At 41.3% G+C, this 13755-nt stretch overlaps 1 protein-coding gene across 2 annotated transcripts in view; it reads left to right on the forward strand.

The window, feature by feature from the left end:
- Positions 1–13755, forward strand: part of tmcc3 (transmembrane and coiled-coil domain family 3) — a 24653-nt gene continuing 10898 nt past the window's right edge. Inside the window, exons 1-2 of one of the 2 annotated variants that reach the window (XM_088989343.1) lie at positions 1–107; positions 4850–4955. Coding sequence is in view for 1 of the 2 variants with exons in the window: in XM_088989342.1 (XP_088845468.1) it covers positions 12540–12542 (3 nt within the window). In the remaining variant the exon portion in view is untranslated. Of the gene's footprint in view, positions 108–4849; positions 4956–12288; positions 12543–13755 lie in introns of those variants that run through there. The other variant, XM_088989342.1, reaches the window with a different exon arrangement.

The raw sequence follows: 13755 nt of genomic DNA on the forward strand, positions 1-13755 counted from the left end.
AAACAGCCACCGCAGAATGTCGACAGTCGGCGCTGTTTCGGTTTCGGTCCTTCCGCGACGCGCTTTGCCTCAAGGGGTTGACGCCATCTTGGCTCGGATTGCCAGAGGTGAGCGACTCTTCATCTTCTACTTCTTCTTCTTATTTATTGTTTGTTTATTATTCAAGTGCAGTTGCATTTATTTTGCACCCCGCCCCACCAAAAAAAATCATTTTAATGTACGTATTTGATGATTTTATTCACTATGTATTAGTCTCACTTACCAATGTTTTTATATTAAAAACATTGTCCATTACCCAAATTTGTTTCACGAAACAACCAACTGTTTAACCCATTCACTGCCATACGTGCAAAAAAAATGTGTCCACTCCTGCGCCAGGGTTTTTGTCATTATCACTCGAATTCCAGGACTCACAGAATGTTGAGTTTTAGCATTACATAAACATTCAAGACAGCGTTAGAAACCTTAGACGCTATTCTTTCATCAGAAATAGTTAATTCCTGAATGATGTGGGTCTTATATGAGCTTGAAATGAGGGCAGATGTCCAAAATACAATGCAATACATACATATTGGTTGATATAGCGCTTTAACAACAGCTGAATCTGGAACAAAGCGCTAACATGGGGAAAAAGGGGGAAATGCCGCCCCCTTGTGGTAAAAAAAACACATTGCCATAGGCCATGGCCAGTGCTTTATCGGCACCCAAGCATGAAAAAACAAATCTATTAATTTTCTATTTGCTAATTATTAGCTATCTGGCCGACTAGCTAGCTATCTGGCTAGTTATCTATTAGTCATATGGCTGGCTGTCTAGCTGTGTAGCTGGCTATCTATAGGCTATCTAGTAGCTAGCTAGCTTTCAATCTATTTGAGTTACTTCTGGGTTGAGTGAACGCTTATCTAGATAGATAGATAATGATTATCTATCAATCAGTCTATTTTAATGGATCTTGTTTGTCCTTCCTGTCCTTATTTGCCAATGACTTGGAGGCTCCGTATTGTGTTGTATTCTTTCAGTTTCGTAGAGGGACGGCTCCCCCGCGCTGGGAATCGTCCTTGGTGTTAAGACACAACAACTCGTTTCAGCTGAAATGTTTTTCAGTGGAAGTGACTGAGAGGCGTCATGTGGCGGGAATTTAGCCCATCAGATGGACTCCCCCCCGGGCTAAAAATACGCCGCTGAGCTGCCTCCTCCCTCCAAGGAGCGACCATGCGCTTCTTAATTACATCCAAACACAAACACGCGCACCAGGAATGCTTCTGTAGCACGAGAGCAAGCCAGAACAGGGAAGGCCCATCCAGACATTGATTATTATTACTCAAGACCTGATGTTATCCCCCGCTCACGCCATATTTTTTTTTTTTTTTTCAAAAGATGAGCCAACATCACGTTGTAGGCTGAAGAAATTACAGACGATGTACTTGTAAAGCAGCACTTGGGCTTTCACTTCAACACTAGGTTGCGCCTCTCACACGAAACATGAAGACCCTCAACAAGGATCCTTGGGGTGTTCCTCGTGTTTGTTTCGATTATGCTCTTTGTTCATTAGTTGATATTTTTTACTGCCATTCACGAATGTATTCGGGACTTGAAAGTGACGTAGAGCGCCATTCCCGAATTTTGTTTTTTCTTGCTTGGGTGCCGATAAAGCGTTGGCCATGTTTTGTTTCTTTTCCGCAAGAGGGCAGCATTTCCCTTTTTTCCATTTAATGCTTTATTCCAGCTTCAGGTTAAAGTGCTATTAGCTAGCTAGCTTTCTATCTATTTGCGTTACTTCTGGGTTGAGTGAACGCTGGCGCATATGGCTGCCGCTGCTCACCCACAGAAAAAACTTATCCTGTGACTGTAAAGTGACCTTGAGAGTTTTGAAAGGTGCTTATAACAGCTGTTGCTAAAGTGCTATTAGCTAGCTAGCTTTCTATCTATTTGCGTTACTTCCGGGTTGAGTGCACGCTGGCGCGTATGCCTGCCGCTGCTCACCCACGGAAGAACTTATCATGTGACTGTAAAGTGACCTTGAGAGTTTTGAAAAGCGCTTATAAATCAATTTTTTTTTTATTATTATTATTATTATTATTATTATTATTATTATATCTATTAGCTATATAATCAAGCTAGCTATCTGTTAGCTAGACTGTAAAGTGTCCTTGAGAGTTTTGAAAGGCGCTTATAAATGAAATGTGTTATTATTATTGAATGTTTATGTAGTCCTAAAACTCCATATTCTGTGGGTCCTGGAATTCGAGTGACCATGACAAAAACCCTGGCACTGGAGTGGACACATTTTTGCACAGTGAGTTAATGTATTTTTGTATCCCAAAACTTTATTGACAAAAGCTTTAATGCAGATACTGAAATTGGCTCTATTTGCCCAAAATGATCTAACAGGATCGAATGTGCTGTTTCGCAAAGAAAAAAGGGCGGCAAAAAAAAAAAAACATATATCTATCTATATATATATATATATATATATATATACAGTGAGACCTCAACTTACGAACTTAATTGGTTCCCAGACAGAGTGTGCAATGCAAAAAGTGTGTATCTCAAAAAAAAAAAATCCCATAGGAAACCATTAAAATGGGAATAATCCGTTCCCGGGTTTCCATAAAATATACTTTTCAACTAAATAAGCCTTAAAACTACACACAACATCCCTTCTTCTATGTCTAATAAATGTGCTATTGTATTGTAATGAAAGAAATACACTGCATTGTATCATAAAGTCACTTTATTTACATTTGTGATGGTCATTTATGGCTCGATGGAATGGCGTTGGAGGTCGAAGGTCAAAGGGAATTGCTCTTTGGAAAGAGAGGCGAATTACATGAGGACTGTAATTAAATAAATAAACTGCGCTGTAAAAGAAAGTTTTATTGACCTTTTTGATGGTCGTTGATGGCTTATGGAAGGAGAGTCACCTTCCATAAGGACTGTTGCTAACTTAACCTCTGGTGCTGTTCGGTCGTGTGCTTCCGCCGAAGATCACTCCGCCAGCCGTGGTGGGTGTGTATTATGAAAATAGTGCTTATTATAAGGTCTTAATACAGTTTCATGACGATATATCGATTGTAAGACTATTTCTAAAAGTTTGTAATCGATTGACGTCGGCCTCCCTTTTGTAAGTTGAGGTATATATGAGGTATATATATATATATAAACATGTCGTGCGTACAGTTAATCGGTCGTTAATGCCACGCAAAAAAAATGTGTTTGGGAAGAGGAGGAGGACGAGCTGGCGTGTACTGACACGAAGGCCCGCGAGACACGTAGCCAGAAAAACATTACGAGTGATTCACAGGCAATGCGTGGCACATCAACACATACCTCTCACTTGACACACACACACACACACACACACACACACATGCACCTCTGTGTACATGTTGAATAAAAGTCTAAAGTCCAATTAATAAGTACAAGTAGTCGCATTAGCCAAGCCTTCACGCAAATTGAAACTGGTGACAGGAAGCCAAATGGTTTGGGCAAACACTGATAGGATCGCCTGTGCCACCAGCAGCCACCATTCCACCTGCGTTAGTTGCATCACCTGCACACACACACACACACACATATATGCACACATACACGTTTTCATGTTTTATAGGGACCACTTTTTGGATTACGGGGACTAACCTTTCCATATGACTTACAACTAAAAAAAAAAGTCAGGCATACACATACACTTACACGTATTCATGTTATCTGGGGACCACTTTTCGGCTCATCACTTATGGGGACCAACCTTTCCAAATGACTTACAGCTAAAAAAAAACACACACACACACACACACACACACACACACACACACACACACACACACACACACACACACACACGTATTCATGTTTTCTCAGGACCACTTTTCGGATCATCACTGACGGGGACCACACCTTTCCATAATAATAATAATAATAATGTCATTTATAAGCGCCTTTCAAAACTCTCAAGGTCAGTTTACAGTCACATGATATTTTTCTGTGTGTGAGCAGCGGCAGCCAGACGCGCTAGCATTCACTCAACCCCCTCATAGAAAGCTAACTTGCCAGCTAATAGCTAGCTTGCTAGCCAGCCAGATATCTAATGATTTATAGCTCTAAAAAAATCAGGCACACACACACACACACAGTCCAACATCAGCCTGATAACATCCACACATGCTATGACTCATAACCATGTTTTTATCACACATAAACATTTGTGACTTTTTTTTTATAACTCATAAACTAATTCACATTAATAAGTTTTAATGCAAAATGTGAATGTTTTCATGAGGTGGTCATGAACTCATTCACGAATTTACTCGGGAATTGAAAATGTGACGTCAAGTGTAATTCCTGAATTTGTTTGGCTTTTGTTTTTCTTCTTTGGGTGCCGATAAAGCGCTGGTCAGACTTCTGGCAATGTTTTTCCTTTCCGCAAGGGGGCAGCAATTCCCTTCTTTCCATGTTAGCGCTTTGTTCCAGCTTCAGCTGTTGTTAAAGCGCTATCTAAACCAATATGTAAGTATTGCATTGTATTTTGGACAGCCACCCTCATTTCAAGCTCATATAACTCCAGACCCATATCATTTAGGAATTAACTCTGTTTTTTTTCCTGATGAAAGAAGCGAGTGCTTACGCTGCATTGAAGGTTTATGGATAGTCCTAAAACTGAATATTCTGCGGGTCCTGGAATTCGAGTGAAAATGAACAACAAAAACACATTTTTGCACGTCTGGCAGTGAATGAGTTAAATGTATCACTAAGTTCGTTAAATGTATCACCATTGTCTAGGAGTGAATGGTGACCCCCCCCCCCCCCTCCCCAGTGGCATCTCAGGCCACCCTTCTATGGTTGTTTGCAGGGACGTCATGATGCCCAACCCGAGTCAGAGGGAACCCGCCGAAGGTGTCCACGAATTCGCATAGCTGCAGTTTAACGGTGTAACAGTGCCATCGTGTGGACAAAGGGTAACATAGCACTTTTTTTTGTCTTCCGGGTTCGGATTCGCTCTTGCTTCGTCCGTAAGAGGGCATTATATCCCATATTCACATACCTACTCTAATTCACTCAAAGTATTTAATTACATTATATTATTTTCATTTCGCGTTTGTATGTATGTCAATATGAATAATATATCATAGGCCAGGTCCTCAACTTAACTCATTCATTGCCATTCACAAATTTATTCGGGAAATTGAAAATACTGTATGACGTAGACCGCCATTCCTGAATTTGTTCGGGTTTTGATTTTTAATACTTGGGTGCAGATAAAGCGCTGACCATGGCCTCCGGCAATGTTTTTTTTTTCCTTTCAAGGGGGCAGGTTTCCCTTTTTTCAATGTGAGCGTTTTTTCCAGCGTCAGCTGTTGTTAAAGCGCAATATAAACCAATGCGTATGTATTGCATTGTATTTTAGACAGCCGCCCACATTTCAAGCTCATATAACTCCAGACACATATAATTTAGGAATTAACTCTTTTTTCGAATGAAAGAAGTCTCAGGTTTCTTACGCTGGAGCTAGTGAATGTTTATGTAGTCCTAAGACTCAATATTCTGTGGGTCCTGGAATTCAAGTGACAATGACAAAAACCCTGGCACTGGAGTGGACACATTTTTTGACATCTGGCAATGAATAAATTAATATTTAATAATAATATAATAATAATACATTTCATTCATAAGCACCTTTCAAAACCCTCATGGTCACTTTAAAGTCACAGGATAAGTTTTTCTGTGGGCGAGCAGCGGCAGCCACACGCGCCAGCGTTCACTCAACCTGGAAGTAACCCAAATAGATAGAAAGCGAGCTAGCTAGCGAATAGATAGCTAATAGATAGCTAGCTAGATAACCAGCCAGCTAGATTGCCAATAGATAGCCAGCTTGATAGCTAGGCAGCCAGATAGCTAACAGTCAGCCTACAGATAGCTAGCTAGAAAGCCAGCCAGCTATATAGCCATGTAGCTAATAGATAGCCAGCTAATAGACAGCCAACAGATAACCAGCAAGCTAGATTGCCAATAGATAGCCAGCCAGCCAGCCAGAGAGCTAACGGTCAGCCAACAGATAGCTAGCTAGATAGCCAGCTAAATAGCCAGCCAGCCAGCTAGATAGCTAATAAAGCCAATGGACAGTTTTGGACCAAAATATATCATAAATTCTGAGTGTTGTACCCCCTGGGGGCTTCTGGGAAATTCCCACATCGGAATTCCCCCCACACTAGTCATCTCCATCCTTGGTCTTAGGCGGCGGTTGCCATAGCGACATGTATCAAGGCCTCGATAAGGATCGCAAAGATTTCATTTGAGGCCTTTTAAGGTCCGCAAAGCCGTTGCGCAACATCAGGGCGACGCAGGTGCTGCCACAGGAAATGTCGCTTTCACAATAAGAGCGTGACGTGAGACCCGAGGGGGAAGCAGAAGGGATTCAAAACATGTCTGGGTGGTGTGTGTGTGTGTGTGTGTGTGTGTGTGTGTGTGTGTGTGTGTGTGTGTGTGTGTGTGTGTGTGTGTGTGTGTGTGTGTGTGTGCAAGTGGCGGCGTGTGTTGTAGGCAAGTTCCGCCACGTTTGGGACGATGCCGGCAACCACCGCTGACCTTTGCTTGTTTGCGTTATACTTCAAGAATGTGGAAGGAACGCAGGTGGGGAGACGCACCTTTTTTAGGACTGCTCAGTCGGTCGGTCGGTCGGGGTGGGTGGTGGCAAACACATTTTCTCGATGCTCGAATGTGTCTAAATACCCTTGGAACACCGCGCGCTCTCTTCCAAGTCATACTCCCCTACTTACGAACATTCGAGTTACGAACAATGGTACATACAAACATTTTTGTAGTAACATATGTATTATTATTTCCAGTTGTACATGTACATATCTTTATAGAGCATGTATTTTATTGAATGTTTATTTTTCAGTACAAACCAATACAGGTTACTTATACAAATCTTAAACATACCTATATAAGCCTTAAATATACCGTACATGCCATGCAAAATACAGACTCTTCCCTACTTACGAACATTCAAGTTATGAACAACGGAATATACGAACATTTTTGTCGTAACGTGTAGTATTTTGTCCAGTTGTACATGTACATATCTTTATTGAGCATATATTTTATTAAATGTTCATTTTTCAGTAGAAACCAATACAGGTTACTTATACAAGCCTTAAACATACTTATATAAATCTTAAACGTAGTACTTATATAAGCCTTAAACATACATTCCATACAAAATACAGACGCTTCCCTACTTACGAATATTGGAGATATGAAGAATTGTACATATGAGCATTTTTGTAGTAACATATGTAGTATTCTCACCACTTGTACACGTACATATCTTTATGAAGCATATATTTTATTAAATATTTATTTTTCAGTACAAACCAATACAGGTTACTTATACACGCCTTTGACATATCTATATAAATCTTAAAAACATTCTTATATAAGCCTTAAACATACATTCCATACAAAATACAGAGGCTTCCCTACTTATAAACATTTGAGTTTTGAACAACTATACATACGAACATTTTTGTAGTAACATATCTCTCCAGTAGTACATATCTTTATAGAGCATATATTTTATGAAATGTTTATTGTTCAGTACAAACCAGGTTACTTATAAAAACCTTAAACATATTTAGATGAACCTTAAACATACTCATATAAGCCTTCAACATAGATTCTATACAAAACTGAAGCAACTTACAAACAAATTCAGCTCACGAACAACCGCTCAGATTGTATCTTGTTCGTAACTTGAGGAGCGTCTGTATAGACGCTAACGAAAACTACTATCACGTATGTGCTTGCACGCAAGGGAGCAGTGAATAGGGATAAAACAAAATGTGTAAGTGCTCTTGTTTAATAGGACACTTCCTGTTTCCCGCCAGGCCAGTACGGACCTCCGCTGCCCCCAACAAAGCCACTCTCCACAAGGGATGTTGACCTCAAATATTATTATTATTATTATTTTTTGCTTCATGCAATGGGAACAATATCGGCCACTTAAAGGTCATCAATTGAGTGATTGATGACCTTTTGACAATGATGATGATGCTAAATGAATTGGATGTCATGATATTGAAGCTGGCGTTGGTGCACGCGCGTCCCCTGCAGCAGCTGTCCTTTAGCCTCGGGAAAACTTCAAAACACTCGTAGGACGACAGAAGACCCGAAAGGTCATGAGCGCGGCGAGCGTGTGCGCGGGAGGCCCGGCCGGGGCGACACATGACAGACGCCCACGCACGGTCTTCGAAGCCGAGCACATCACGAAACGCATCATCAATGCAGAAAGTCCCAAGATGGCGCCCGAGTAGGCAGTTGTCAGCATGACAACTGCTGAGCGGTGGCGCCTTTTGGGTAGCGGGAATGTGTCAGCACTGTTTTTCATTGGGAGGAACGTCGGTGCCGTTGCTGGACAGCTCTGGGGCGATTGTGCTTTTTTGCGCCTGTAATAGGCTGCGTTTTCACAGCCCTGCTTTCTTCAGCAGAAAGGTCGGTGCTTTTGGACAGTGTCACGTGGAACTGTCGCGGCTTGGAATTGAAGCGAATTTACGTAGATCAGGAGATGTGAGACAATTTATTTTCGTCAGTGGATCCTACAGTTTCGGGTTTGCTTTCATTATTTAGCTTGTAGCAGACGTGCACATTCCACCATGATGTCCTTGTTCCACTGGTGAAAAGGATGCATTGATCCGCTCCTCTTTCATCTAGAACCGCTTCATACAACAAAGAGAATGCAGAAAGTGCTGAAAATTGAATGACTAGTTGTTGTTTTGACTTCAAAATGGTGCCGCGAGAGTGGCTGCCTTTACAGCAGCTCCTGTATTTTGTTTTTCTACTTCCTTTCCTTTTCTCTTCCTTCCATAACTGCTGCTATGAAATGTCAATTTTCTCCCCTGCGAGACTTGTAAATAATAATCATCATAATAATTAATAATAATAATACATTTGATTTCTAAGCGTCTTTCAAAACTCTCAAGGTCACTTTACAAGCATAGGATAAGAACATTTTTTTTCTGCGGGTGAGCAGCGGCTGCCACACGCGCCAGCGTTCACTCAAGTGTACACCACTAACTCAAATATAAAATAGTCATTGGTACAATAACATTCAAATAAAGTAAAACTACTCAGCATTTAATGTCAATGCTCTGATCTTACCATGAAATGGGCATCCTTTTCCCTTCATTTCTAAACGCTATATATGGCGTATAGGAGCTGCCTTTACGGCAGCTCCTGTATTTTGTTTTTCTACTTCTTCCACAACTCTTCTACTGTGAAATGTCAATTTTCACCACTACGAGCCTCATAAAGGCTAATCCAATACAATCCGTTCCAACAACCTTGAGGACTGTTGAACAATTAGACGGACTCTGGTTGGCCTCGGAGGAGATGCGCAGATGTTCACCGCTACGCTAGGTGGCTCCATCTGCCCCCCCCGAGTCCAAGACGGGCGACGCGCTTCAATGGCGGCACAAAGGCCCAAACTGTCAGCGTGTGATATACGATGACGGCGTCGTTTTGGGGAATTTACAAGCCGGAGGCGCCGCGAAATGTTCTGCGGCCTTGGTGAGTCCATTCAGGACGCCCATGTGATTTAGTTCCCCTGTCGGGAACGCACAAAAGAGGGTGTTAGCGTTACAATAGGCCAAATCCAAGAGGTGGGGGCAAAATTGCACCGCTGTGGTTAGAAAAAAATGGATAGTTTGAACTGCATGTAAAAATCTGAATCTGAATCATTTTTATTGGCCAAGTATGTACAACAAACAAGGAATTTGACAATGGTAGAACACACTACACTAGCTATCTATTGGCTATCTGGCTGGCTACCAAGCTAGCTAGCCATTTGCTATGTATTTGCTGTCTGGCTGGCTATCTAGCTGGCTATCTATTAGCTAGATAGCTAGCTAACTGTTAGCTAGCCATTTGTTAGCTTTCTATCTATTTGAGTTATTCCGGGTTGAGTGAACGCTGGCGCATGTGGCTGCCGCTGCTCACCCACAGCAAAAAACTTATCCCGTGACTGTAGAGTGACCTTGAGTTTTGAAAGGCGCTTATAAATGAAATGTATTTTTATTATTATTATTGTTGTTGTTGTTATTAATAATTTTTTAAGACATGTACTATACAGTTATATTTGCGGTACTGTTTAGAGTTAATGGTGACGGACGGAGTGAGAAGGTGTTAGTCCTAAATGGAAACCTTTTTGAGACTGTAAAATTGTTTAAAAAGTGCTTTGTAAACGTTTTTTTCTAGACTTGGAACGGATTACATTTTTTTACATTGATTATAATGGAAAGTGATGTTTCGGTTTTTGAACAAATCGGTTTTCAAACAGGTTTTTGGAGTGGATTATGGTCAACAACCGATGTATCACTGTACATCATTTAAAGTTTTTTTTTTTAGTTCTGGGTTGAGTGAACGCTGGCGCGTGTGGCTACCACTGCTCACCCGCAGAAAAAATATCCTGTGACTGTAAAGTCTCCTTGAGAGTTTTGAAAGGCGCTTATTAATGAAATGTATTATTATTATTATAAAAGTCTTCTGGATTTGATGCGCAAATTTATCGGTAGCGCTTGCCTGAGCGAAGTTGCTGGAAAAGGTGGTAGCCAGCGTGCGGAGGGTCCAGTCGGATTTTCCGTCCTCTTGTCTTAATTTTTGCAGTGTGGGTACTGCGTTGTCAATGACATTGAATGACGCTCCTATAACGTCCACCCGAGAACATCCCTCTTTTGGCATAATAATAATAATAATAATAATAATAGTATTTCATTCATTAAAAAGCACCTTTCAAAACTCTCAAGGTCACTTTACAGTCACAGTTTTTCTGTGGGCGAGCAGCGGCAGCCACACGCGCCAGCGTTCACTCAACCCGGAAGTCAAATAGATAGAAAACTAGCTAGCTAGCCATTATATAGCTAATAGCTTGCTAGTTAGATAGCTAGCAAGCCAGGTAGATAGCTAGATAGCTTATAAATAGCTAGCTAGATATCCACCCTCGGCCCATCCCTCCTTTTTCTCTAGCTAGCCCGCTATCAGCGTTCAAGTCTCTCGAGTCGGAGACCGGAAGTGAGGCAGGAAGTCCGTCAACAACACAAACGGGAGCATTAGCTCAGGAGAACAATGGGCTCGCGTATCTCTGCTTGCTCCTGACGCACAACCGGCATCATCATCATCATCATCATCATCATCATCATCATCATCATCATCATCATCATCATCATCATCATCATCATCATCATCATCATCATCTTCGACTCCGTCCAAAATGAATCACAGTTCAAGCAAAGTCTCGCTTGTCTCTGTTTAGCACACGCGTGTATCGATCACGCTAATCATCGCGTGGCCGCAATGGACTGGAAGTGTGCAAAGTTATTCGTATTGATCACAGCTGGGAGACCATCAATCACATACACACGCGGAGAGCGATAACAACAGCGCGAGTTCAATAATAGAGCCGAAGCCGAGTGGGGTGGGGGGTTATGTGCTGTCAGCGCTCGTATTTATTTGTCTCGGTGATTAAGATCATGCGGAGTGTCCTTTTAAGGTTCGAAGTTCGCACGAAAGGAGGTCGAAGCACTTCAGTTCACTTCCCTTTTTTTAACACACACTTGAGGTGACAAAATGGCCAAATGAGATGAATTATTAACAAAGAATTCTCCCTGAGAGATCACGTTACGCTCAGCACGCTAATTAGTTTCATTATTGTTGAAGCCCACGAGTATTAATGATTCAGGACACAAAACCGCAGTTGCAGGAAACCAGCTGGACGTTCTGTTGACACAAATAGAAGCAGAAAATGACGTCGTGATAAAAATCTAACCTTATTTTTCTCCTTGTCCCCCAAAAATAAATGAACATTTTTTATGTAATATAATATATATTTAAATATCTAAAATAGCAGAAAACCTAAAAAAACCATTACAATTAATATAATTAAAATAATAATAAAATAATGACGATTTTAAAAAACTAATGATGTTGTTGTACTTGTATTGAAAAATAATCGCAATTGAATGTTGGCCGTGAAGTACATTTCAGCTTTAATTATTTTTAAACCTTTATCAAAACCAAATGTCCAACATTCGTATTTATTTGTATTTTATTATTTTAATTTAATTAGTTACTTCATTAATTTTAAATTTCAAGCTTCTGCTTCTACGTACTATTATTTTTTTTTTTTTTTATCGATTCATAAATATCTCTTCTGTTCGCCGGGTTCAGCAGTGTGTCTGATTTGCATGGCCACACCTCCCTATCTAGCACTCGGCGGGCGGGGCTTACGCGAGTCCCTGTAGTTTCTGCAGTTGCAGCCGCCTTGTGTACCGTCAGCCACGGCGACGGGCTGTCGCGGTGTGTTACCACACTGTCACATCACCATCCCTTCCCTTCTTCGTTTAGTCCGGCATCTTTTTTTTTGTTTCGAACCAAGCGAAGCTTTTAAAAGCCTCACGACTGGGAACACCGTCGAGCCGAGACAATGTCCGGAGCCGGCGGAGCAGCTTCGGGCAAAAGTTTACCACAAGTACCTCGTCGACGCTAATATGGTAAGCTTGTCGATGTTTTTTTCTCCCCAAAAAGTTGACCGAAACGAACCGCACCGTTGTGCAATGCCAGGTGAATTCTTTGCTAATTTGCATGACAATTGACTGAAAACAAATCTCGTCACTTTAATTGGCAGCGATAATCGATTTGACGACATTTTGTGTGGTATGTTGTCATGAAATCTAAACAAAGTACCCGTGTGACACATTACTCACTCGACACTTTTATAGAACCGCAAATGTGTGTCACCTTCCTAAAAACCAGCCACCACTTAGCGTGCCAGACCCCTTTGTTAAAATGACTTTGGTCACGTGAGTCAAGGTGATAATAATTATAATATGAATGCTAATAATAATGAGTGACTTTCATTCTTGGCGACAAACTAGAATACTTGACACTTGTTTTTTTATTTTACGGCGTAGAACGCAAATCTATGATATTTGCTCAAGACTCTGAGCTTTTATTTTGAAAGGGAGTCCATCTTGTTTTTTTTTTTTCATCCACACCAGCCACTTTTCAAACAGCCATTTTTCTAAATGGAATATAATCGGACAGTCTGAACTCGATTGTCAGTGATGGGGGTTGTTTGTTTTGTGAGTGCGCAGGCATAACAGAGTCGAACAGGTTTGCCGAGTGCACACGTAATGACTCAGATGGCTTCTTTGCCGTAAATCACAGGTTTCAAAGTCAAGGCCCACAGGCCAAATCCGGCCCACCACATCATTTTTTTCAGCCCGCGAAAGCAAATCAAACTTGTTAAATTCCATGACGATTGCTAAAATCTGAGCCAAAATTTCATATTTGGGTCAGTCATTTTCTTGACTTCAGATTTGAAAACGAGTTATTCATTAATTTGCTGTGTGCTCTATATGTAATATTTGAAGGGATTTAAACATTCTAATGGCTTCCCCAAATTCATAACGGCCCTCGAGAGGAAACCAGAACTACAATGTGGCCCGCAGCAAAAATGACTTTGACTCCCCTGCCGTAAATAGTGTGTGGATGTTGTTTTCCTTCAGGTTGATGTTGCGCATTGTTGATCGTCCCAAGCTGGAGTGGGCCTCATTTGAAAGGTCACGACCCCGGAGATGAGAGTTCCAAAAAAAGGCTCTTGGTTCCAGTCTTGTTTTTAAGCACATTCCCCTTGCGGGATGAGTTCCTCCGGGGCCGTTCGGGTGATACTTGCCCGTACACGTTGGCTTACCGAGCGACGGT

This window comes from Hippocampus bargibanti, linkage group LG22, assembly GCF_051943395.1.
Source record: "Hippocampus bargibanti isolate YZ-2025 linkage group LG22, ASM5194339v1, whole genome shotgun sequence".
In the NCBI taxonomy this organism is placed as follows: Eukaryota; Metazoa; Chordata; class Actinopteri; order Syngnathiformes; family Syngnathidae; genus Hippocampus; species Hippocampus bargibanti.